Source organism: Tauraco erythrolophus, chromosome 21 (genome assembly GCF_009769465.1).
Source record: "Tauraco erythrolophus isolate bTauEry1 chromosome 21, bTauEry1.pri, whole genome shotgun sequence".
Classification (NCBI taxonomy): Eukaryota; Metazoa; Chordata; class Aves; order Musophagiformes; family Musophagidae; genus Tauraco; species Tauraco erythrolophus.
In genome coordinates this window covers 8,698,432-8,724,980 of record NC_141485.1, presented here as the reverse complement: position 1 = coordinate 8,724,980, position 26,549 = coordinate 8,698,432, and the positions used below count along the sequence as shown (strand labels likewise).

At 53.2% G+C, this 26,549-nt stretch overlaps 1 protein-coding gene across 2 annotated transcripts in view; it reads right to left on the bottom strand.

The window, feature by feature from the left end:
* Positions 1 to 1,749: 1,749 nt before the first annotated feature.
* Positions 1,750 to 26,549, bottom strand: part of GTF2IRD1 (GTF2I repeat domain containing 1) — a 44,888-nt gene continuing 20,088 nt past the window's right edge. Inside the window, exons 11-27 of one of the 2 annotated variants that reach the window (XM_086624486.1) lie at positions 25,553 to 25,590; positions 24,440 to 24,520; positions 22,606 to 22,695; positions 21,977 to 22,039; positions 21,198 to 21,263; positions 20,196 to 20,379; positions 18,677 to 18,735; positions 18,426 to 18,491; positions 17,481 to 17,564; positions 16,460 to 16,643; positions 16,144 to 16,172; positions 10,664 to 10,711; positions 6,651 to 6,728; positions 4,535 to 4,727; positions 4,012 to 4,049; positions 2,600 to 2,736; positions 1,750 to 1,824 (exon numbers count right to left, since the gene is read on the bottom strand). In XM_086624486.1, the coding sequence (XP_086480612.1) occupies positions 1,750 to 1,824; positions 2,600 to 2,736; positions 4,012 to 4,049; positions 4,535 to 4,727; positions 6,651 to 6,728; positions 10,664 to 10,711; positions 16,144 to 16,172; positions 16,460 to 16,643; positions 17,481 to 17,564; positions 18,426 to 18,491; positions 18,677 to 18,735; positions 20,196 to 20,379; positions 21,198 to 21,263; positions 21,977 to 22,039; positions 22,606 to 22,695; positions 24,440 to 24,520; positions 25,553 to 25,590 (1,513 nt within the window). The remainder of the gene's footprint in view (positions 1,825 to 2,599; positions 2,737 to 4,011; positions 4,050 to 4,534; positions 4,728 to 6,650; positions 6,729 to 10,663; positions 10,712 to 16,143; positions 16,173 to 16,459; positions 16,644 to 17,480; positions 17,565 to 18,425; positions 18,492 to 18,676; positions 18,736 to 20,195; positions 20,380 to 21,197; positions 21,264 to 21,976; positions 22,040 to 22,605; positions 22,696 to 24,439; positions 24,521 to 25,552; positions 25,591 to 26,549) is intronic. The other variant, XM_086624487.1, reaches the window with a different exon arrangement.

Sequence of the window (26,549 nt, the reverse complement as noted above, 5' to 3'; positions counted from 1 at the left end):
CCTGCTTTTGGCTGGGATAGAGTTAATTTTCTGCATAGTAGCTGGAACAGTGCTGTGTTTTGGATTTCGTATGGGATTCAGTATGTTGATAATATACTGATGGTTTTAGTTTTTGCTAAGAAATCAAGGACTTTCCAACTTCCCATGTTTTCCAGTGAGCAGGTGCACAAGAAGCTGTGAGCGAGCATGGCTGGAGCAAGGGACCCAAACTGGCCAAAGGGATATTCCACACCATATGATGTCATGTTCAGCATATAAAGCTGGAGGAAGAAGCAAGTGGGGGACATTCGGAGTGATGGTATTTGCCTTCCCAAGTAACTGTAACGCATGATGGAGCCCTGCTCTCCTGGAGATGCCTGTCCATGGGAAGCGGGGAATGAACCCCTTGTTTGGCTTTGCTTGTGCTCATGGCATTTGCTTTCCCTGTTAAACTGTCTTTATCTCAACCCACGCGTTTTCTCACTTTTACCCTTCCCATTCTCTCTCCCATCCCACTGGTGGGGATGAGCGAGCGGCTGGGTGGGCCTTGGTTGCTCGCTGGGGTTAAACCACGGCGCTCACTTCACTGGTGGTTCCTGCTGGGCTGCCTTTACCCCCACACGAGCTGGGATGTTTCTTCTTGTTGGCCTCTTACGCCACCCTCACGCTGGCATTAGCTCCCGCCGCCTCTCGCCCGTGCACGGCTCTCAGCAGACACAAAGCACAAGTTAAATACGTGCGGTGGTTAGTAACAGCAGGATTAACTTCTGCCGCCAAACTACGAGTGGAATGGAAGTAAAATGGCAGGAATTTCAAATAACATCCCTCAATTTACTGGGTGGGTTCTTACATGGGGCGAAGCGGCCCATGGGGCTCCTCCGGGTGCTCTCAGCGGTGTCACTCGCAGTTTTTGGTCCAGCGTTACAGAACCAGTGGAGCATCAGCAGGATCAGCCTGGACTTACTGTGGGAGCTTCTTCCCCCTGTAAGGCATCAAAGCCTCGTAGAAGACCATAAAGAGTGATGAACTTCACCAGATGAAAATCTTTCCCTGGTTCAGAAGCCAGTTAAACGCATGCAACCAAAATTCCTTCAGTGCCTTTCCAAGATTGAGGCGGCAGCAGGCCAGAGAGGAGAGGGACTGGGGGGATCTCTTGCTCCTTGGAGGGCCTGAAACCTCCTTCCCGCTTAATCCGAACCCACTTCTGCTCGGGAACAAGCAGGACTCGTGGGTGCAGGTCTCTGACGCTCGTAAGGGCTGGTTCCCTCGTCTGTCACGGCGCTGCAGTTGGGTACCACTCCTCCGGCAGCTCTGCAAGTACATTTTTGGTTGGAACGAGATGATCTTTAAGGTCCCTTCCAACCCAAACCATTCTATGATTCTACGATTTTTACACCTTTGATCTAAATGGAAGACATCAGTGGCAAATGCAGCATGAAAACATGTCAAACCTCCTGGTTTCAAGCACTGGTGACACCAAGGATTTTACTGAGCAGCCACAGCCCGACAAGGTCTGTCCAGGGGTGCCCTCCTGCACTTACTCTTACCTATAAATGCTATTTATCAATAATATACGTAATAAAATCAGTACTTTTAAGAGCAAGGCAACACTTTTTATTTTTATTTAAAAAGGCCTTGATGGCAGGAATATAGTGTAAAAATCATTGGAAAAACTAAAAGGCATTGATACATATCGGAATATACACTTTTTACATAAATTACATTTATTTATTTATTCTTTCATTTGAGGTTCTTATTCGGTATTGAGGTCTAATAGTTAATAGGTCCTGGGATCTGGACGTTTAGACCACCATAGTCTAACATGTACATGTTCACGGGCCATTGCTGCAAGAGAGGGAGAGAAAAAGAAGGCAAAAGTTAGGACACAACACAAAACCATGGAGACATCAAATCTCGGACATGTTCCAACACCAGCTGGTGCTCCCACTTTCCAAATAAGATAAAAGAACAAACCCCAAACCAAAACAGCACCGTCAAATCCGACACAAAAACCCCCTTCTATTTCTCTTGTGCTTTTTTTTTTGTTTTCTTCCATTTCTTAAAAGCATTTGGTATCATCCACAACCGAAGCCAATCCCTGGGGGAGAGTGGTTGGATGCACCTCCCCGATTCCATTTCCTATTTTTGCAGTTTCGCCGCACGCCAGAGCTCTGCATCGCTCCCAGGCTGGAGCCGTGGCAGTGTGCCTGGTGCAGCTCGGAGCACGGGGAACCAGCGTGCGGAGAGGTGCCACGGGGCACGGGGACACCACCAGCACTGGTGTTTTAACCCAGTGGGGTTGGGGGATTTGCTCGAGCCTGTCCCACCTGCGGCTCCCGCTAACACCGAGCATCCCCCGAGGCACTGGGCAGGATCATGCAGGAGAGCCCCGAGGGGCAGCGGGCGCTTTGCTTCGCTGACCTCCCCCAGGCAAACCAGGAGGAAAAGGGAGCCCCAAGGGCGCGTCCCCTCCTTCGCCAGACCTGCTTGTGCCATTTTACATCACGTTTATGGGGGGTGTGAGGTGGAGGGAGGGGGTGACAGCTGGAGCAGAGCACAGAGCCGCGTCCTGAAGCAGGACAGGCAGGCAGTAACCCCCCTAATATTTGGAAGTCTTTACCACAAGTGAGATCTGATTTGTTGACGATGTAGACTCCATATTGGAAGAGGAGGAAGAGGAGGATGAGGAAGAGGAAGATACCGAGTTCCCTTCGGAGATCCTCTTCCGCTTCCGTTTGGGAACGCTGGTGTCTTTCTCTGCAGGGAGAGAGGGAAGACATGAGGTGTCTGAGCCCTGTGAGAGGTCCCTAAACACAGGGACCCATCCCACTGCTCCGACGTTGCCTCCCGCTGGACGTCCCCCCGCGGATATTCTGCCGCATCACCGTGGGTGACACAGGCTTGGCCTCCACGACCTGGCACGGAGCTGCCAGCTTTCCTCAGGGACAGGCAAAATAAATCCCCAAAATAAGGGAATCCCCAACTCCAGCACTTACAGAGCCTGATATCCCACAGACTTGTGTCCGTGCTGGATGCTTTGGGGCCATGAAGGTGCCCACTGTGATGATGATATGCCCATATACATCTGCATATACGATACACCCATCTATATCTGCATACATAACATTTCTTGGGCGTCTCTTTTTCATCACGTTGCAGGCATGCCCTTGCTCGCCGGATCTCCCTTCTCTACCTAGCCACCTATTTTCATAAAACTGATAGGATCCTAATTATCTCTGGGGCTGCTAATTCGGACACGTTTGATTAAAACTGGCTGAGATTTATCGGGGAGGACTGAACAGAGAGAAACGCAGTCCCAGCGATCACAGAAACCTTGTTGTCGTAGAAGCTCAACTGCTAAATGATGGCTCAAATTAAGGGCTTCGACCACTGAATAAATTGCTCATGGTGAGTAAATTGCTAATGAGAAAGGGATAATTGTATCCTCCAGAATATGCCGAAAGTTTCAGTCTAACAGCCCAGTCTCGCCGCAGCTCACAGAAGTGGAGCAGTCAAAGAGGACAGTTTGCTCCTGACCAGATGCTGAGCCTGACTTTTCTTTTTCCAGGTAGGATCTTCTCCCCAGCCTCACCCAGGGATCACAGAATCATAGAATCATTAAGGTTAGAAAGGACCTCTAAGATCATCAAGTCCAACCGCCAACCCAACACTACCATGCCCACTAAACCATGTCCTCAAGTGCTACATCTACATGGTTTTTGAACACTCCACCACTTCCCTGGGCAGCCTGTTCCAATGTTTGACTACTCTTTCAGTAAAGAATTTTTTCCTAATATCTAATCTAAACCTACTCTGGTGCAACTTGATGTCATTTCCTCTTGTCCTATGGCTTATTACTTGGGAGAAGAAACCAACCTCCACCTGGCTACAGCCTCCTTTCAGGTGGTTGTAGAGAGCGATAAGGTCTCCCCTGAGCCTCCTTTTCTGCAGGCTGAACAACCCCACTTTTGCCTGTATACCCTCTCTGCCACAGGGCAGGGAAAGCCACGGTTATTCCTTATCCTCCCTTACCTGTTTGTTTGGCCTCGGTGCAGATTTCGGCAAACGGCCTGTGTAAGAGACACGGGGGTGAGAGCAGGCGGACGCGGTTGTTCCTGCCCTACGTGCCTGTTGGTGCTGGGACACAGCCCAGAGCCCCATCTGCCTCCTCCGACTCCCCCCTGCACGGAGATGGCACACGGAGCCTCCCCACTGCTCCCCGGAGAGACACAACCCGAAATAACTCAGCCGGCTCTCTGAGCCGTCCCACCACCTGCCCCCCGTCATGCCCCTTCCCAGCGTCGTCGGCTCAAACTGCGCAAGAAAGCGGCGACCAACCAGCCCCGCTAACGCTTTGCCGTGCCCACCCGTGGCCGAGCACCTCCCTGCAGCACAGGACAGGGGATGCTGGGGATGGAGCAGGTCCCCAGTGGGCACACGGTGGCCTGGCCCCATGCTGGTGGCCCCGCGGTCACTTACCCCACTCATGGCTGGAGAAACAAGGGCAACACTTAACAAACAGAAACCTTCCCGGTCACAGAGCTGGGGAACTTACTGGAGCTGGTTTATAATCACCATCCGGATGCTCTCCCGTGCCTTCAGGATCTTCTCCAGCCGATGGATGTCGTAGGTATTGGGGTTTCTGAAAGGGATATCATCCGGCAGCCCAGTAACCTCCACGGCGTCAGGACTGTCCCTGATGAGTTTGTAGGGCACCATGACGGGCCGGTTCAAGCCCAGAGCCTCTCCTGTAAGGGCAGAGCAGAGGACAACGCACCGGCTTTACCCCACAGGGCTCCGGATCCAACCAACCAAAGGACCAAGAGCCCTGGGAAGACTTTGGGAAGCCACGGCTGCCGGGATGCCCAACCTTTGCCACAGCCACATCCCAGCCAGCCATTTACGTGTCTGCCTGCCCAATTTATTACCTGCTCCATTAGCCTCTGTTTAGGATCCCACAGGAGCCTCAGGTGAGGGCTTTTTTACAGCACAAGCACTTGCACGCCCACCTCTGCGCCGTGCTGAGCACACCCATCGCCACGTCGGTGCCAGCCGGTGGCCGGGCCAGCAGCGGCAGCGTGGGACACAGCCCAGGAGAGAGGGCAATCGGGAGAGATTGGCCCATCTCCTCTCACCTCCACTGTCAGCAGGTTTGGGGTCACTGGGGTGGAGATCACATCCAGCACACTGCATTCCACAGCTCCCAAGAGATCTGTGCTGCAGGAATTGCTCTTGCCCATTTTTTACAACCGTTTTATCCCTTTGGCCTACACAATACCCTACGGCTGTGAAATACCACAATTGAATTCCTTGCTGCATTAAAAATAATTCCTTCTGTGTGATTTAAACCTGCTGCCTGGTACCCTTTTGGTCCTGCACCATGGGAGCGGTGAACATCCCTCTCCTGTCCTGATCCTGACTGCAAGAGCCGGCTCTCGCCTCATGGCTCTGCAACCCCCAAACCTGGAGAAGTGAGCTGCCCCTCTGCCATGTTTCTGCCCCTTTTTGCAGGGAATTCATCCCTGGGGCCCACCTGGCATCTTGTGCTCCATAAACCGTGCCAGGACCATGGGAATGCAGGGATGTGCTGTGGGCTCAGCCCCGATGCAGGATGAGTGCTGCTGAGCTGGTGCGGATGGAGATGCTCAGCGCAAGGGCACCAGCCTCCCTGGGGAGCTGCACCCACCTCCGATGGGACAAAACCACCCCTGGAGTGGGACACAGCCCGTGCTGCAAGCAGCACCCCAAAATAAACAGGGTTTGTGGGAAGGGTGAGTGGCCTTGACAAGGGGAGATTTGGGAAAGGAGGGGAATGACGTTCCCCATCACTTCACTATCATTTTGGCTATTTTCCTTCTCCTTCAGGCAACTAATTTGGGGAGAGAGGCAAGACACCGCACCCAAGCAGCGGGGTGCCACAGAGCCACCGCAGCCCAGCTGCACAGCCCTGGGATTTCATGGGTTGAGAAATAACCACCCAGCACTTACACGAGTCATGCCCAAACAGGGACAGCCACCAGCACCAGCAGCCCGTACCTGCGGGGCCGCGAGGGTGACGCCGCTGGCACCGTGCACCCTGCGCTGGCTCCTCCACTCCCCCCACCCGCCTGCTATTCCCGCTGCATCTTTTCCCAAGAACGGGTGGAAGGAGGGGTTTGCTCGGCAGCACAAAGAGCTTGCAAACAGCGTTTTCAAATCTTCTGCCATCTCCTGACCTCCTTTTCCGCTGCGGCTCCAGCAAGCTTTTCCCCAGCCGTGCCTCACGTCAGGCTGCAGCTCCAGCCTTGCTCCCAGCCCGGCAGGCTGGCGCAGGGCAGGCAGGCTCAGCGCACACATCGCGGCTCGCGCCGGCTCAAGACACGTTAAAAACGCATCAAAGGCTGATGCCAGACTGAAAAAAAATCTTATTCCTCGGCTGCGTTTTTCCATCCTCCCTCTCCTTGCCAAGGATGAGCTGTCAACAAGAAGGTCACGGTCCCACCTGCCGGGAGCGAGACACGGGAATGTCCCCGGGGACAGGCTGTAACGTGAAGCAGCGGGACGACACGGCGCTGCGGCAGGCTGCCGTGCACTCAGCCTATAATAGAGGCCTTTGGTCGAATTAATTTTAACTATGGCTGCTGTCAGCAAAAACAAACTCGCCCGGCGACACGTGCAGACGGGAGACTCACCATATTTTTCATTGAAAAGCTCTTTCACTTGCTCGCGGAGAATCACCTTCTCGCCGAGCCTGTTGGCATCGTCCTCATCTGCAAAGCAAAAAAGGACAAGGAATAAAATACCCTGTTTCTGTCTGAGCCCCTGGAAAACCCATCCTGCTGTCACAACGCACGACTGCGTGTCCGTCCCCCTGCCCCAGCGCGGCGCGGGGACGCCTCGGGGGTGGCTGCTCTGCCCTTGCACCTTGTGCCGAGCAAAGGAGCTGTAAAATGCTGCCAAATCTGCATCTGCCACGGCCGAGAGCGTTTTACCTCCCCTTTGCCGTGCTGTAAACGACTGCAAAATATGCAAAGCAACGGAGACTCAGGCCCTCAGCGCCACGAATGCTCCCACAAGTGACATCAAGGAATGAGATAGCGCTTTTATAGCTGGGCTCCTAAGTACAGTATTGTTTTATAATATGCCATATAATCGGCTTCGCTTTTCCAGCTTTTTTAATTATCTTCATCGTGCCAAACAGTTTCTCCTCCGTTCTCTCATTTCGAGCGACTTGCCTATGTCGGTAGATTTTTTTCCCCAGCTATTCAGCATCCTCAGGGGGCTCCAGGAAAAAACGACTGGGGTCAGCACCAGCCCCCTTTGATGCTTTTTCACCCCGCAGGTATAACGCAACAACTGAATGAACCTTTTATCTGCCTCTCGCCAGGGTCCCCCCAGCCCCGTGCCAGCCAGGGTGCACAGCGCAGGGCCGGCTCGATGGGGTCTCATCCCGGAGTAGAGGCATCACCACCGTGAGCCTCGCCGTGCCCAAGGCAGGGATTTTCAGCACATGACCAGGTGGAAATGCAGGATGGTTATTTAAAAGATCAAGGCGAGCGCTGTAAACCTTGGCATGCAGGACCTGAGCATCCTCTGCCCCCGATCTGCAGCTATTTCATTTGATTTTGAGCCACAGCATGATTTTGATTCTGATTTTGAGCGATCACGTGGCTTGCAATTCTGTTTTAAAGGTGAGCTGAAAACCTGACGCGAGTCCCTGCCTCCCTGCATGGGGTCCCGGTCCCAGCGCTCAGCACCCTCGGCAAAAATCACACCTCGGCCACCCTGCTGCTGGCGCTCCTGGAGAGAAGCTGGCACCCTTAAATCTCCGCACCCTGCTACAGCAGGGTACGGCCTCAAAAAAGCCTCTTCTCCACCTGGAAAACAACAGTTTTGTCTGGATATAACTAGGGAAAAAGAAAAAAAAAGGGAGACGTTTCTGCGAAGGAACCTCGGGGCCAAGTCGTGCTTCAAATGCAGAAATGGCAACGAAGCAGCTTGAAAGGGATGGAGCAAAAAAATAAATAAAATAGAAGAAAATCAAATAAACGTCGCTAAGGAGCTCTGATTTCAAGACCCAAGACTTCCCAAGGCCGTGGCAGGCCGGCGGGGCAAAGCCTGCGGGCTCCCTCTGGGACTTCCTTGCCATCGATGCTCAGTTTCTGGGCTGTATATACACACCCGTGTGGATGTGTAGATGGTAGCAGACAAAGAAACACCAAAATGAAGGATTCTTACTTGTTCAATTCTCTGGGACTGAAAAGCACAGCAGCTCTTTCCTTTCCACTCATGCCCCGAGCGACCCGAGCGCAAGAAACAAGATCCCAAGGGAGGGAGGGGGTTTCTGCCTTGCAGTGGGCAGGACTCCCAGATGCCCATCCAAGGACACAAACGAATGCCATGCAGAACCTGGAACTGAGCATGCATAACAGAGAAGCCAGAGAGGAGGCTCCAGCTGGCGAGGCTGCTTCCTGGGGACCTGCCCCTCCGTTCCCCAGAAGCTCCGGGCAAGAGGGATATCCATCCACCTTTGAAATTGGATGTTTGGATTTGGGAAATAACTGACTCAAGGAAGCCACTGGCACCCCTGAAATGTGCTGAGCCCTCCCCATAAAGCAGGTTCATGCATGCTGCTGCCTTCAGCTCTGTGCTATCAATCTTAATTTTTTTTTAATTAAAAAAAGGTAGCCAGTTGAATGACTTTTTCCTTTCCAATCCCACTTGCCTGAAGTGAGGAGCCCCGTTCTCTCCAAAGGCACTTACATACAAGTGGACACATTTTTAAAGCACCGTTTTCTCTTTTCCAATAAAGAGCTCGACATTTCTTTTAGAAAAGCCAAGTCGTGTTTAGTAGTTATTAAAAACGGGGTTTTGGTGTCCACCGTTGGACAGCAGGATCCAAACCACCACCTACTCTTCTAGTGCCTTTAAAACAAACCCCACAACAAAACCAAATCCGAGGTATTCCATGGATAAATAACAGTTGTCTGGGTTCATGATGCCACGTGCAGAGCCCAGATCCCGGCGGTGAAGCTGCAGCACGGCCGGGCAGGGTACTCGGCAGGCAGAGCCTTCCTCCTCCCTGTGCCACCACCGGCACCCCGAGGTGCTGCTCCCGGCAATGCACGTCATCCACCCGGCCACCGCGCTCAGAGGGACAACCTCCTGTTATCCTTGGGGTGACAACCTCCCATTATCCAAACACCCGGCGTGAAGCCTGTTTCATCAGAGAAACAGCTACTGCTCAACACATCCCACCGGGAAAGCGTTTCCTTTCCCGGGAAAGGACCCTCCTTCAGGCAACCCCAGCCACACACAGCGCCCAGCTGGGGTAGGCTGCTCACCTACCAGGAGCCAGGATATGGCCCTGAATCCGGCCCTGAATCCCAAGAGGATAAATTCACCCCTCTTTCCCCCTTCCAGCTCCAATGGGTGCAAATCAGTTACGCCCCCGTGTCAATCCGGAGTAAACCGCCGACTTTACTGAGGCTATTCCCCAGTCACTGGGGTTTGAACACAGCTGGAATTAGCTCAGCACACGCGTGTTTCCCGAGCGCAGCTCTGAACCCGCAGGACCGGGCGATTAACATGGAGGCACGCGGCCAGAATCCCCGCTGAGGGCAGCACGGCTGGGTCTGCCGTAGGTAAGCCGTGCCCTGCCGCAGGCACAGGCCGCGAGCGCTTCTTCCCTCCTGCAAACCAGTACATATGTTAAATCCCCGGAGCCTCCACGGCCACACACCAACTCTGGCCAAGGATGCGTTAAAGCAAAGCGAAAAAGCCCCAGCACGAATCCGTGCCAGAGCTTCTTATGAACGGCAAGTGGGTTTCTCAACAAATCAGTTGCTCGGACACACGGATGAGCTGAGGGGAACGTGGCAGGTTGGTTTGTCCGGAGCAGAACTGGCACCAGTGCCCGGGGAGTGCAGCAACGGTGCTTCTGCCCCTCTCCTCAGCTCTCGTGAGACCCCACCTGCAATACTGTGTTCAGCTCTGGAGTCCCCAACATAAGAAGGACATGGAGCTACTGGAGCGAGTCCAGAGGAGGCCACAAAGATGATCCGAGGGCTGGAGCACCTCTGCTATGGAGACAGGCTGAGAGAGTTGGGGCTGTTCAGCCTGGAGAAGAGAAGGCTCCGGGGTGATCTTATAGCAGCCTCCCAGTACCTAAAGGGGGCCTACAGGAAAGCTGGAGAGGGACTTTTTACAAGGGCGTGTAGTGATAGGACAAGGGGCAATGGATTTAAACGGAAAGAGGGGAGATTTAGGTTGGATATAAGAAAGAAATTCTTTACATTGAGGGTGGTGAGATACTGGAACAGGTTGCCCAGAGAAGTTCTGGCTGCCCCATCCCTGGAGGTGTTCAAGGCCAGGTTGGATGAGGCTTTGGGCAACCTGGTGTAGTGGAGGATTTCCCTGCCCATGGCAGGGGGGTTGGAACTAGATGATCTTTGAGGTCCCTTCCAACCCAAACCATTCTATGATTCGCAAGGCAGAGGGGATTAATAACAACAATAAAACACCGTTAAACACATCCTGCATCATTCAGTTCTTGGTATCACAAGGAAACAGAGCAGAGAGGAAAAAAAAAAAACAACCAAAAATACCTGAAATTTGGGGGTTTAAGATATTTTCATTCCCATATTAAAAGGCAAGTGCATTTCTTGTCTGCTACCATCTACGATGCATCAACTGAGCTACGTACCATTCAAGGCAGCGTAGGCTTTTTCCAATGACGTTATCCGTCTAGGGGCTACAGCGCAAGTTAACAGAAGACAAAAAAAAAAAAAAAGAGAGAGAGAGAAAGAAAAAGAGAGCCATGAGTGCTGCAGCTTGGTTTCTCGGTCACAAACAAAAGCAAACCCAGGACGACACTGGCCCTAGCAGCTTAAAATTCCTCCGGTCCCGAGGCCCCTTGGCACAGAGATGTTGTCGGTAGCTAAACAACCGCCCGGAGAGGCGGGCGGGCGGGCTGGGCTCTCCGCCGCACACCGGGCACCTGTCTTGGGATGTGCCTGAGCCCACAAACATCCCTGGAGTTCTGCCGTGCTCCTGAGTGCCTCGAGGAACGCGCGTGCCCGGGAATGCCAAATTGCAGCATTGGCAGCACAGCCCAAAGCAGCGGTTCTGTCGCGTGGCTGTGCCGGAGGAAGGGGAAAAAAATTATCTGAGGTTAAAGCAGATGAAAAGCAAACAGGGAAATTGTGTCAGTTCTGCAGCAACGGGGCGAACGGGAGAAAAAGGGATCGCTAAGGAGAGGCTGGCGCTTGCCACCGACTCTGAAGTGACGAGTGATGTCAAAATGGAATGAATTTCCCGGGGAAAAGCAGCAGCTGCAACAGGGGCACGGCCAGGATTTGCACGATGGGCAAAAGGAGGAAGGAAGTGGCTCGTCGCACCAAACCCGACGGCCGCAGGGAGAGCCGGCGGGGGGGATGAGGGCTGCGGGTCGTGGCACCGGGGCGAGGAAGGGGCTCAGCAGGGAGGCTCTTGCTGCCAAACTGCAGCACGTGGGCACCGGCAAACTGGAGGGGATGGGGGGAGAAAGCAGGAGTGCGAGTCCAAACGCGGTGAGCGGAGACACGTGCAATGTGCAGTAGCTCAAAATGCCCATGGAACATTTCTGGCGGGCTCAGGAGAGCTGCAGCGGCACCAAGGGAAGAGAAAAACACGGGGTGTTGCACAGGGCGGCTGCAGGCACCGACGTTTCAGTGCAGAGCACGGTGAGCCGGGGTGCTGAGTCCCGTGCCGCCCGCGCCGCAGGTGGACAGATCCTGCCAGAAGCGGCTGGTGGCTGCAGTGCGGCCGCTCGCTGCCACGCAGTGGGACCCAGCCGGAAAATAAGTGATGCTGCCCGTCGCCTGGTCCCCTGAATCACTGGGTGACACCCTGCCCACACAGACACCCTGCGGGCAGCACCCACCGCCCCAAAAGTTTAGGCAAATCCACAACGCAAAGGAGGAGAGACACAGATGGGTCATGTCGGTGCAGGGAAAGCCAAGCCAGAGTCCAAGCCAGGAGGGAAAGAGGTCCTGGCATGGCTCCCATCAAGGAGAAACGCAGGCAGGAGAGCAGGCAGGCAGCGAGGAAGAGGAGCACACAGCAGCATCTTTCCAATATGAATCACAAAAGTTTTCGGAAGGGCAGCGCAGCATTTCATTCGGTGGGCAGCAACTCAAAGGCATTTTCAGGTTTCAGGTGGAGATTTCAAGGTGTCGTTATGAAATCACGCCGATTAAGAACGATCATTAAATTGTTTTGTCCTGGTAACCCACACGTGCTGCTCAGCCTTAACCCTGGGTGGCATCCCAGCAGGCCCACGGCCACCGCACTGTGGGGTACTGAGTGCACCCCTAAGTGCCGGAGCACAGCCGAGACGGAGCGGCACCCACCTCACCATGCAACAAGCACCCTGAAAAACAGGAGTTTTGGGTCTCTGAAGGATGTGGCAGGACATGAGGCTAGTGGGGAGTGGGAGGGAGGCGAGAGCAAAGCAAAAGCAAAGCTGGGGTGAGCTGGGTGATGGTGCCACCTTCCCGTTAGTGTAGAGGAAAGGGAAAAGGAGATGAAAAATAGGCAAAGAAAAAGGTGATTGGAATGAAAAAGGTGTTTGGAATGGAGGAGATGCTTATAAACAGGCTTCGAAGCTCCAAAGCTGTGCACAGCACCTGCGTGAATATTCACCTTCAGACTAGAAACACTGACCAGCTGAACACTAAAAAAAATAATCCACCCTAGAGAAGAGGTGATTCACCCCACAGAAGGAGGTTTAGAAGGAAAAAGAACTCGGCTGTTCTCATGGGGGTTGAACGTTGGGGCTGGGGGGTGAAGGGAGGGCATGGACCTCGAAAAGCAACCTGGTGATGAAGCGAGACACGCTCAGCTTCCATCACTGCCCCAGCAAGCGCTTCCCTCTTTTCTTTTTGTCTTGCTTGGAGTTTCCAACGTGAGGCACATCTCATCAAAGTCTTGAGGAGGATTGTGCTCTTGTGATTAAAAAAAAATAAATATAAAAAGGATGCCTGGATGTGTAGTTTTTTTAATTAAAGAACACTGCCTGGCCTACTTTATTAATTGGAGTATGGGAAATAATCTATCAGGGTGGTAGGGAGTTTGGGGAATAGGACAGATGGAGCTGGTGTACATTTTCAATCAAAGCACATAAAAATTAACATACAGAAAGATTTTGTGAGTGTGTGTGCTAGATTACTTATGCTTGATATTTTTTTTTTTAATTCAAAGGCTCAAATTAAGCCTGTTTTGTATCTCTGTGCCTCAGGAAAGAAGAGAAGAAAGGAGCAGTGCCGTGTTTATAGGGCTGGAGCATCACCCCTTCTCGCTCACTTCTGTTTTAATGCCAAAAGATCATTCTGCTTTCAAAAAGGGGTTTTGAAGGGCTTTTTTGCAGAGCGGAGACCAGCAGTGGGGAGAAAAGAACCTGGAGCTCCAAAGGAAAACCTCGGGATGCCAGGAGGGTTGTGCTCCTGGGTCAAAGCCCCCGGGCACCCACGCAGGGAAAGCGGTGGCAGAGGCACCAGTGGCCTCGGGACCATTGTCCCACCTTCGGAAGCGGCTGCAAATCTGCACTGCGGAAGGTGGCTGCAGCCGCTGACCCTCCTCTGGGTGCTGGGCAGCACCGCTGGCTTTATTTTTCCAAAACACAGCCTCGTTTCCCCCCAAAAAACAACTCCTGCAGGCACGCACCCCCCAGCCGCCTCTGTGCCAGCAGCCTCACCCCCCCACTGCCACCCATGACGGGGGAGATACCATCTCAACAGAGAAATTCCAGATTATCTGGAGAAAAAAAGCTCAGATTGTATTGAAACCCTTTTATCTGTTGCTGTCACAGTTAAATAATGGGTGTCCCCAAAAGAAAGAGATAAGGAGGCCCGTCCTCCACGCTCCTGCAGTTATCTGGGACGTTCTTGGCAATGCAGGAGGTGCACAACTTGTTTAAAGCAAATTAAACCCCCTCATTTAATCTAAAGGCAAGTAAAATCACCCCAAAGTGATTTAGAAAAAAATTAATTATGATAAATTTCCCTTTTCCCTTAAAAAGTGTACTTTTCACGTAATTTTTGGCCAAAATGATCCACAAAACCCATAACCTCCTGTATATTTATACGGCTGTCTCCAAGGCTTTCCAGCTTTTAGACACCTTTGCAATGCCACCCTGCTTGGGAGCCACCACTGCTTTCATTGTCACGCGCCTCTGCGAAATAAAAGTGATTTTCATTGATTTCGTTTTAATGCCGAGCAGGAACTTGTGCTGCTGCTCTTCACTGGACCCGGCAGGACTTTACTACACAAGATCGAGGTAAAAAGAACACGCTGAAATTTAAAATTTTCATGATCTATGGCTAGTTGGAAATCATTAGTTTTGTTCCGACGGATGAAACGCGATGAAAGCCGAGGCAGTGACGGTACCACTGGGTTGCCACCGTCCACTTTGATATAATGGGGTGGAAAAGCAGATGAAAGGTTAATTGCTGTCAATGGGGATTTTGGGGAGCAAAATACAAAGAGCCTTTTCCTCAAGGAGACATTCTGGTGGTAGACCAACTACTAAAAAATAATTCTAAGTCCTGGAGTTGTCTCTGAAGATTCAGCAAATGTATGAAATAGATTATAACAAATTGAGATGCCAGGTAAGCAAACTCCCTCACCTGCGAGTGCTCTTATTTAACACCCCCGTGGGAGGAGAGGGCACGAGGCCCTGAGCCTGGCAGGGATGCTGCTACCTCCTCCTGAGCCCGCTTGGGTACCACAGCACCCAGAATAAAACCTGTCTCTGGGTTTGTGCTAGCACGGGCTGGCCCGCGGCGGGAGCCTTCAGCTGGAGAAGGAGGGGGAAAAAAATAAATGTTGTGCATCGAAAAGAAAATCAATTTCCTCTACATCTCTATCTATCAGGCTGCGTTTCCAAGCCAGCTGGCAGGGTGAAGTATTTGCTTTCTGATGTGCCCCTTTGTTAATGGTGTGATTTGTGTCAGATCAGCGTCTCTTAACGTAATTACACCGATTACGGCGGAGGAACGGGAAGACGAGATGTGGCTGGAGGAGCGGATACATCCTCGGCTCACTCCGCCGTCACAGCCCTGCAATTCCTGCCTGGAAAAGCAGAGCTCTGCAAAACTGGCGTTTCACCGAGGGCTCACTAAGGTCCAGCTGATGCACGCCGGCACCTCGCTGCTCCGGACCAAAAGGTGGGAAGTCTAAGGCCGAGGCCCGCGGAGGTCTCGGGGGACATCCCGGTCGACTTGGCTGGGCCATCCGCGGGGATGCGTAGGGTCAACACGTGGCCTGTGCCCTGAGCTGAATTTCTCAGCCAGCTCGATTTCATTAGAGCCCTCTTGGGTGTGTAACGCCTTTTTGCTGTTCCCAGTAAGGCCATACAAGTGTATTCCTCTCTGTCGTATTTGTCTTCCCTAAAGGGCACCATCCCCGTGGAGGCTGGCCAAGGAAACGGGAAGCCATCAATAAAGATGACAACGTTTTCTGCACCCATCTGTGCTCTTCCAACGGTTGTAATTACAGACATTTAAAACTGAGACAGGTTTTTTACCCCCGTTTCTGATGGCAGCTCTTTTCTGGGCAGCCTAGAAGCGAGAGACAGAGGTACCGCAGCGATGCACAGGGAAGGACACGGCTCCAGGATGGTGATTTCTGCAGCTGGGTATGGAACACACCCCAGACACCTCATCCTCCCCTCTCCCATGGCTCCCCTGGTGTATCCACACGCGGGATGCCCACAAGCCAGAGCGTTCCCTGCCGCGCTGCTGCTGTCCGATGCGGACCCTGCTGTTAATCACCCCCTTCCCACGACCCTCCCTTGCTGCCGGACCCGCCAGCTCATTGCAACACTTATTTGTTTTAAGAAAACACTTAAGAAAGCAGCTGCTTTCTTAAATACAGAAGGCAGATCCCTGCCCTAGATTAGATCTTGGAAAAAACACCGGCATTTCAAGGCAACAGCAGCGGTACCGATGGGTATCGCTGAGGCCGGCTGTCTCAGTCATGGGAGGAACAAACAAAACCAAAAGCAAAGTGGGAAGCCCAGGAAAGCGAGGTCAGGGGCAATCTTCCTCCAGCTGCTAAAATTCTTGCTTGTCATTCACAGCTGACAGCTCCCCGACCACCACTAAACTCTTGGTCAATGCTTAGGCAAAAGGCATCGTCTCTTACCGGGTTTCGGGATGAGTCCTTGAAAAGGCCTGTAAAAAATAAGGAAAAAAGGAGAATTAAAACAAAGTGCCACCAGGAAGCCAACACGCCTGGCACCGCATCCCCAGGCAGTGGACAGGAGAAAAGAGCAGGAGCCTCTATTTTACGGTCCCCTCTTTTCTGTCGAAGTTAGCTGCCAACTTAACGGGTGTCTCAGGGCCCGGAGGCATTTACAGCCCTCCCCCGGTGGGGCTGGCAGAGCTGGGGGTGCATTTAGGTCGGCTCCCTCCTCCCCCCCTCCTGCTGGGCAGAGTGGCTGCCACCTCTCGCCACGTACCTCGTCACGGTGAACTTGATTTTATCGGCGACGGCCAATATCCTCTCCAGGTTCTGCGAGCCGAAGGTGCACGGCTTCCTGAAGGGGATCCCGGGGGGCAGCCCCTCGATGATCACCGACCCCGGATTGCTCTTGATCCGCTTGTATGGCACTTGCACGGGGTATTTAATTCCCAAGGCCTCACCTGGGAGGGAAGCGAGCGGGAAGCGAGCGGTGAGCGAGCAGGACACCAGGGATACAATTTCTACCACGGCTCCAGCTCCATCCCCGGCCCCACCGAAGCACGGCGCAGCACGAGCAGGCTGCCCGAGGCACCACGTCGAGCGTTGGATCCAGGACCGACATTCCCAGGCTGCCTCCGCGATGGGAGCGGAGGGGTCCCAAGGCAGCCACACACATGCGGCGGAGCCGGCAGGGCTGAGGAGAGGCCCCGTCCTGTACAAGGACGCCCATACGGTGCCGTGGGAGGGATGGGAAGCTGCTGCTCTTTGCTTTGGGATGTTATTTGGAGATAACACCATAGGCGTGTCCCCTCTTGGAGGTCTGGCTGCAGGTCTGAGGCTACACATCTTCCTGCAAGTAATTGCTCCTGCGGGTCCCTGGAACCCACACAGGTCTTATCCCCACCTAGAAGATGGAGATAAGAGCATTTCTCTGCTTTGCTTGATAAAGAAGCGAGGCTGGGGCAGGCAGGCTGTGGGAGTGCCCCGCAGAGCCCGGGGAGGTGCCCTGGGGACAGGAGGAGCAGCATCTGCTCGTCCCCCAACGCTCCTGAGAGTGCTCGCTACAGCCCCCCGATTCCCTTCCCAACCTCCTGCCACCCCCCGCGCTCCCGCTGCTCCGCGATTCTCTGCTAATGGATTTACCATCATTGTTCTTCACGGGGGGGCGTTAAAAGAAGAACCAAAATGTGGCTGGGAAGGGCTGGCAGCAGGAAGGGTCGTGGCACGCTCTCCAAAAAACTCAGGAGAGGGTAAAGTGGGAAAAAAAGCACCCCCTGGTGCGCGCCCTGGTTTCTCACCGTATTTCTTATTGAACAGGTCCTGGACTTGTTCCCGCAGTGTGTTAGCGATGTCTATCCTGGAAAGCCTGGCGTCATAATTTTCTGTAAAATAAAGAAACAATTACGGACTTCTGCTGGTAAATTAAAAGGCACTCTGTGACTTTTAAGTAATGCCATTTTCTAATTATAGGAAAGTCCTTATCTTGCAATTAGCTAATCTCTGGAGTGGGCCATTCAAAGTCCTTAAAAATAATCTAAACAGAAATATGTTTTTTTTTTTTCCCCTCGCTTGTTTGCTAAGAATAAAAGCTGCATGAAATCGAAGATTCAGTTGCGATAATTACCGGTGTTAAAATGAAACATACTCCAAAGCCTTTCTGAAAAGCTGAAGCCTTCGAAAAGTCCCCGTTCCCCTCTGCGAACCCTCGCAGGCTGCCATGGCCCAGGGAAGGGGATGCTCAAGCGGGGCAGCACTTGTCCCTGAGCCCATGAGCTTCTCACCATTGCTCCTTTCATGGAGATGGAGCCTCTGTGCCAGCTGCCAGTACCCACCAGCCAGGAGCGGCATTTATACAAACATCACCCAGATGGAAAAAGCCCCAGAAAAAGCAAACTCTGAGGCTTGCAAGATTTGATGCATCTTGCAAGGTCAGACAGCGAGATAAGCAAAGCCGGTTAATCAGGGCACCATTCGGAGCACGTCAAGCTTCTTCCTTGGACCTACAGGACTGCCCGCCCCGCCTGCACGTTGGCTCTCCTGGCTGTCTGTCCTTCCCAGCCTCTTCTCCCACCTCCTCCTCTCCTCTCCCCGTTCCCATCCTGGCCTTGCCCTGCTCCCCTGCTCCCCCGCTGTGCCCCGATGCCCCACGGCCGCCCCTTTCCCACAGCTGTTTGCCCTACGCAGCCACCGCAACGGGCCAGGGACTCTGCCTCAACCCCCCCAAGATGCCTCCAAACCCTCACCTTGAAAGCCCTGTCTCTTCACCGCGTCCTCCAGCAGCCCCTCGCTTGAGTCCCTCTCGCTGGCGGCTGAGACAGGGGACAGAAGAAGAATTAGGATTCGCGGTGCTGCCGGGGGGGACGTGCAGGAGGGGGTTTCCAACCAAAAAAAACGAGGTGGGGAGGGAAGGCAAGAGATGCGCTGCAGGAAAACGCTCTCACTCCTCTCCTACCTAGTCCTTAACGGCCCGGCTGCCGGGCGTCTCGCAGCCTACCTTTGGCTGCCGGGCTGTCCGACGCCGGCTCCTTTACGCCCTCCGCCAGCAGCTCCGGTCTGGAGAACAAGGAGAAGCAGAGGGCACGCGCGTGAGCCAGCAGCACCTGCGGCCCCAGCAGCCCCCAGCACAAAAAAGGAGCAAGTATCAACCCTGCTCACTGGGAATTAAAGAAAGAATCAATAGATAGGATCTGTCAGGTCTCAAGATACAAAACCACCATCAGTCTGGGACTCCCTACAGCTGTGCCCATGCACATACAACTCCCAAAACGGCTCTGTGTGCTTGATCAGTCCATTATCTCCTGTCTTAGTCTGTCCTACTGATGAAAATGCAACCTTACTATTCCAGGGCCCATTGGGAAAGAAAACTTTTTCCTTCGGTCTCTGGACACAGGAGACATCTCGAAGTGGAAGCTGAGAGCCATTGTAGTTGCCATTCTGCTGACAGTGGAGAACAATGCTCCTGCAGCCACAACCCACCAACCACGTCTGGCTAACACAATTTTAAAGCTCCTGCAACGCAGTGGGGGAACTTTGGAAATCATTTTCATGCTGACAGACTCTGTAGCGAGCCGATGTGACGCTGCCCGGGATGAGATCAAGCTGGTGATGGCTGAGCAGCTTCAATCAGCAGCTTTTAGGAGACAAGGTCTTGCATGTTTCAAGTGATGGGAGAAGCCGTGCATGGCTCCTTTCAACATACAATCAGCCCCAAAAAATTGTCACTTGGGTATCTAACGCTAAAACGGGGCTCGCTACCAGCTGCACTGGAGCTGCGGCACAGAGAAACGGGTCTGGGATGGGGACGGGAGAAACTCTTAAGCGTGGTCGGGCTGGCCTGGGACCTCCTGGTCTGACACCACAAAATCTGTGTGCTCCAACGTTTATTTTCTGTTTCAGCCACCCGCCGTGTTGGTTGTGTCAGCTCTTTCCTCTGCAAGGGAGGCTGAGTCAGCGTTTGGATGAGAAACCCCCTAAAAATACCTAAAGACGATTCAAAATCCATCTCTGCTGGATCCGTTCCCTCTTTCAGGTCAATGCTGTTGCGTTAATTCGGTCGTGGCTTCTCCCAGTCCCCCCAGCTCCCATTGACACCCTCTGCTCCCCAGCATCTTCCCTGATGCCTGCAGCATCCCATGTGCACATCTGGACCTCAGCCAGAGCCGCGTCCCATAGGAAAACCCTCCGGGGCTCCCAGGCCCTCTCCTTGCCCTACACCTGAGCACTCTGAAGGTTAAAGGCTCTGGCTCCTTCACCCACCCTTGGGTGCTCCCTGCTGCTGTGGCCCAACCTTTGCAAAAGTGGGTTAAAAACCCAAAAAACATCAAGGGAGAGATGATGACAACAGTGCTGTCTCTCAGGGATGGCTCCAACAATGCAACAACCCTTGGTTGCTTCTAATCCAGCAAATTGATTGAAGGTGACCAAGTGATGGACGTTCCCCAGGACACTACACGGCTGCAGGAGCTCTGAGCAGGAACATCCTCCCCAAGGGATGAACACTTCACCTGCCTTACCTTTTGATGACAAACTGGATGTTGTTGCTCGCTTGCAGGATCTTCTTCAGCTTCGCAATCCCGAAGCAGTTGGGGCGTCGCAGCAGGATGCCCTCTGGCAAGCCCACAACAAAAAGGTCCTCAGGGTACATCAGGAACTTGGAGTAGGGAACTTTGACCGGCTCTGATATTCCTATGGCTTTCGCTGTGTGGGGACCAAATCTCGTTAGTTTGCTGGACCTCCACATCAGGTCAAAGCAGCAGCGACACGGTATGTTGGCAGGGGGAGGGTTGAAGAGGATTTTGGAGAGTTTGTTGTCCCTAAAGTGTGGGGTGCACCGAGGGCCATCGCTCCGCCGGCCGTTCCAGCTGCATCCCCAGTACCCAACCCTGCCTGAGAGCATCCCAGCCCTTCTCCTTCCCCCTGGTCACCATGGGCTGTCCCAGCCCAGGGGCCGCAGCTCAGCTCTGACCCCAGCTTTTGGGGACCGCCGGGCAGAGCCATGTCTCCTGGTCCTGCCAGTGGCAAAAACTTTTTGCCAAGTATCAAAATGCTTGTGTGACCTCACTTGTATTTTTTCTGGGTTAAATAACCTTTCTAAAAAGGGGTAAGCAGAACATGCCGAGTGCCAGCCCCCAGCGCTGGGGTCCCATCAGCCTTCCTGAGCCACACCATGACCACCTCGGGTGGAAAACCCTTTCTGATATTTCAAATAAGCGATGGAGGGAACCACTGTGGTCCTTCCCTCCATGGGAGGAAGGCTGAAGGTCACGGCAGCAATTCCTGGGCTGCAGCCAGTGAAAAAAGCATCGAGGAAACCAAGGGGAAGAGCTGCAATAACAAGGTCCGAGGAGATTTCAAATGCATTTGTAAGCTCAGCAGACAGCAAATGGACAAATTAGATTGCACGTTTACTCAGCTGCTGGTTTGGAAATGGTAGGTGACATTTCTGAGCAATTAGGAGCTCCCCACGGCAGGGGCCGGCACTCAGCATGATGAACGTGTGTTAACGACCATCTTACCATATCTTGTGTTGAACAAAATTTCAACTTGTTTCCTCAAATGACTTAAAACGTCCCCTATACCATCTGCAAAAAGAAAAAGAAAAAAAGAGAGAAATGCTCTGAGAAACCAGCTGCCTCCAGGGCAAGCAAGCGATGCACAGCGCAGGCCAGCAGCCCGACCTCCGGCAGAGCCGTCCGCGCGCTCTTCACACTTCCCAGATTGTAGAATCATAGAATGGTTTGGGTTGGAGGAACCTTAAAGATCATCCAGTTCCAATTCCCCTGCCATGGGCAGGGAAACCCTCCACTAGACCAGGTTGCTCAAAGCCTCATCCAACCTGGCCTTCAACACTTTCAGGGATGGGGCAGCCACAGCTTCTCTGGGCAACCTGTTCCTGTGCCTCACGACCCTCAGAGGGAAGAATTTCCTTATATGCAAACTAAATCTCCCCTCTTTCAGTTTAAAGCCATCACCCCTTGTCCTATCATCAGTGCCAGTCCTCTGGCAGCTGCCTCCAAGCTCATTCCCGAGCAGGGAAGGGCAGCAATGCCCCTGCTGCAGAGCTGTGCTGGTAGTAAGCAGGAAAAAAAATAGGGGAAAAAGTAAATCCGGGCAAGAGACAGGAGGACAGAGCCTGGGAACATGGCGGTGCTCTTCTGTGCTGAGCTTTTCAGAGGTTGAATGCTTTGCTGATAAAGCAGGAAGCCCACAAAACCCAACCCAAAATACATGTGTTCATCCATCCTTCCAAAAACTTGCAACGACAGGTGATGCTCCAAGTTCATCGGACACTCACCTGATCCCTCCATCTGCTTTTCTTCATGTCGCAGCTCCTCGCTGGGCCCCTTCTCCGTCCCTGCTGAGGAAGAGGAAGGTCAGTGGCAGCTGGCACCAGCAAAACTAGACCAGACATGAGCAGGGATTCTCCGGGTCCCCTGTGGTCGCCCACCTGCCCCCTCCCCTCACTGAGCTCTAAGCACACGTCCCCAGTGCAGGCTCGGGCTCATGGCACCATGCCAGGAGCTGCACAAGCACAATGAACCCACTGCCTACATCCAAGAGGTCCACCCGCCCTTTGGCATGGGCTTCCCGGGAGAGGCAAGGGCCAGCACCTGGCATGAGCAAGAGCGGCCGCAGTGCCAGCACAAATACCCCAGGTAAATCCCAGGTGTGAGCCAGGCAGAGGAGCTGGGGTTTGTGGCACGCTGGGGCTGGAGAGGGACTGGGAAGGAGCAGTGGTGCCAGAAAAACCACCAGTTTGTCTATCGGAGCTCCCAGCTGGCCTGATGGAGGCCACGGCTCTGGAAGTGGGTCCCCACTCCCCCACCCAGGCTCACGAACGGTATTTACTCATTTCTGACACAGGCACGCACTCCCCTGCCCCCGTGCAGCCTCCTGGACGCTTCATTTCTCCATTTCTGGTACCTGCTACCGTTTCCAGGATGTAGCTGGAGTCCTCCGAGGCCATGTGTGCGGGCACCGGGTCGTGCATCTCATCCGAACTGGGCGATTGGTCTGCGGACAAAACCCCACGGGCAGCGTTTGTTTCGATGTCGGGGAGACCGTCCCCAAAACAGGGTTCGGAGGACGCCGGCTCATCAGTGCGGGCTGAGCGAAGGGCCCCCCTGCTCCCGGGAGCCCCACACACCATGGCCCCGTGCCAGGAGCTGCTCCAGGGGATGCATCTGCCCTTCTCCTCCCCAGGACCACCTGGAGCTCATCCCTGAAACACACCCGACCTCTCAGCTCGAGAGAAAGGAGCAAAAGTTTCTTCCTAACCTCTGCAGAAGGTGAAAAGTAAAAACAGTTCAAAACTATTTACTTGGTTTAATTCCATTTAGATGCTCAATTTCGGCTTAAAAAGTTAATGCTGCTTGACTTTGCTACTCCACTGTGGAAAAACCATCCCACTAACGCTGCCTTCCTCCCCAGAATCACACCGCCTCGGGTTTCCCTTACACAACCTGCGTGCCCCCTTCGGTTAAACCTGTCTCCCCTGACGCTGGGCTCCTGCAATGCCCTCAAAGAGCTATCCAAATTTAGCTTTAAATAAACCTTCAGCTAGTTTAAATACTTCCATCAGGTCACTTCTTAATCATCACCTCGCAGGATAAATAATCCGAATTTCATCACTTTCTCCCTGTGGGTGAACACCTCTTTTCTATTAATCCTCCTCCCTGCCCTCGGCTGTACTCCCTCTGATTGAACTCCATCTTCAAATAAGCTAAGAGAAGGTGGACTCTGGACTTGAAGTGTGATCCACCCAGCACTGGAGAAGTGAGAACACCTCTTTCTCCTCCTCCTCCTCCTCCTCCTCCTCCTTCTCCTCCCTGCACACACCACCAGCTCGCCACGTATTAGCTTTCTTCTCTTCCATTAGCTGCTGAGTTGAAAATTAAATGTTTGATGTGCCGCTATACCTCGTTCCTGCTCCTTCCCCTGTACTAACCATCCATTAAGTCCATTCTGTGATAATCCTGGAGTGATTCCCCAAATATCACTGTATTAAGGGAACGCTGGGCGCAACAGAGATCGCACCGGCGTGGTGGGGCTGGGTGTCGCTGCTGTCCCCAGCATCGCTCACCCTCGGGCACGTCCGGAGTCCTGTTGCTGCCCTCGTTCTGCTGAGATTATTAATTAATGTTTGTAAAGCACACGGAAAATGCAAAGTGCTAACTATCTGCTCATTAAACCCTGAGGATCATCCTACCTTTTGCTGTGCTGTCCAGGTCAGGTAAGTGGAATATGACTCTGCCCTCAAGCACCCAACTGCTTGTCTCCATCACCACCCATCACCACTGACCTCTCTGGGCAGAAACACCACAGTCCCCAATTCCAACACATTTTCAGCACATGCTTAATATTAAACCTATTCTTACAAACTCTTCCTAATCAGGCTGTTTTTTCTAAATTAAGGACCTCATCAAAAGCATCCTACACTCAATACCTGGGATCCTCCAAGCCTGCGCATGAAGGAAAGGAGCAAAACAGGCTCGTTTTCACCAGGGAAAAGGCAAGATAGAAAAGCAACAAAGGAGAAAGAGAAACAACAAAGAGCCCTAAAACACCCTCCCCTGCACCCAGGAAACCAGCTCATTCCTGATATGCTCCTTAAAATGACTTTCAGCAAAGGAAGACCATTGCATGGGCACAGGGGGACCTTCTGTGCTGGGAGTTACCCTGCAAATGCCTCTTCTCAAAGCAAAATGCTGAGGCATGGGGCAGCAGTGCTGCCTGCAGCCCACACGCCAGCACCTACCTGGCACGGTGATCTGGATGATGTCCAGCTCGTCTGGCTCGATTTTGATCTGCCTGATCCCACCCAGCTCTCCTGAGGTACCTACCGGGGCAAGTCAAGACAAGGTAAATCGCCAACAGGAACCAGCAATGCTGCATCTGCCCAACCATGTGGGCAGGGAAATCGCGGCTGGCCACGACTTCAGGGCCAGCTGAACATCCCACAGCAACGAGGCTTCGGCCAAGTGGCCCAGCAGCATCAAGCCCGTGGCATGGAGGTACCCAAAGGACGTCCGCGGGCATGGCCTCTGCAAACAGCTCGGCTGGCAGGAGCCACCAGAGCCCTTGAACTGGCCACCAGCACTTGTTACGTGCTTGTTTTCTGGCTTTCTTCACTTAAAACAACTGGGTTGCCAACAAGTGCTGGCAGGGATGCAGGAGGAGCCCGTTTCCAATGGGCACTCCTGGCATTTTCAGTGCTCCCAAACTCAGGTTTGGGACAAGCCCCTCTGCAGAGCTCTGCTCTGGCAGGGCCAACCGTAGCCGCATCACACCAGGGTGCAACCAGCTGAGTCCTGGCAAAACCCAGTGTGGTTTGAACCCCGCCGGATGGGAGCCTGTGCTGGACCAGGCTGCCCCGGGAGGTACTGCCCATGGTACCCAGCCCAGCTGCCCCTTATCTCCAGATCACTTTCCTCCTTTAGGGTGGGACTCAGCAAGGGGCTCACTCGCAGCTTGGGTGGGCAGGACAGCAAGGCTTGAGGTGGTGCTTCAATGGGTCCGAGCCCTAAAACCTGGGCAAAAGCATTTCCTTCTCGTTTGCGGTGCTCAACACCTCTGATTCCTTGGTGACCCAACAGCAACAGCTTTCAGGGACAAGGGAACTCAAGCATCGCTTTTTAAGCACATGCTTAAGTCTTGTTATTTCAATTTATGCACTTTTGGGACCCAGCTGGATGGTCACAGACTAAGATCCTCCATCTCTGCATCTATCGAGATGGGAGATGGGAGACCTGCCCCATAGGGCAACCAGGTAACTGGTGCCACGCGTCCAAGTTACTTTGCAGGCAGCATTCTCTAGTGTCCCCCTGCCACAATATCACTATTTTGCAAGAGAAAATGAATTATTCCTCACCTGGTTCACAGCTTTCAGAAACACTACACTTCTCAGACCTGGAAGGGAAAGGTAGACAAGAGAGGTGGTCATGGAGCAACCAAAGGGAAAGCTGAAAACCCCGCGGTGCACGTAGGACTGATCCTGGCAGGAGGGAGAAATGCCACAGCCCCCGCGGTGCCAGGCAGGGCTGCAGAGGGGTGCCCAGGGACACTGCACCCACCATCCCAACAGAGGCACGGCACCCACGGCTGCAAGGGAAAGCCACCATCTGTGGGTTTCTCTGCAAATACGCCCTGCTCCCAAACCCTCCGCTGCCCTACACCACCGCCAGCTGCAGCCCTGCCTCTGGGCACCGACGGCTGTAACGGCAGCAAAATGCTCCTGAAAGCACGAGGGGTTTTAAGCTCAAAACCTGGTCGACTCCATCTCTTTGCGGCAGAGAGCAGTGCATAAAGCATCATTACAATGTGGTTGCTCATGGAGCTAAAGCAAATACAGAGGAAGGAAAAAAGTCAATTGATTCGGTAAATATTTATTCTGCCCAAAGCTTTTCTCCCCTGAAAACTGGGCACTATCCCAAACTTGCGACTACAGTTAACTTTGCACGCTCAGGAATTTACACGAGGTGTTCAGCATCCAAATGAGGTTCCTTTGCATTCTCAGGACGCTTTTGCTTTCTGTCTCTCTCTTTCTTAAACAGGAACAATCACAGCATTGGAAAACGCTCTCCTCCGCAAGGCTGGTCCTTCAGGGGAAGGAAACCCCTCGGAGCCAGGGCTACATCCCCGTTGGCTCAGGGGGGATGTTTGGAAGCACTTCTCACTCGCCTACATCCACTCAGCAGCGTCAGCAGAACACACTACGGAACCCGAAGGAAGCCAGGAGTGCTCTTGAAACATTCCTCCTAACTCTGGTGTGGGTAAAAAGGATCTCTGGTCTGGAAAACACTGTGTATGTTACCGAGGAGCCTTGGGAAGGGTTTTAAACTCGCCCGTTTCAGGTCAAAGTCAACCTT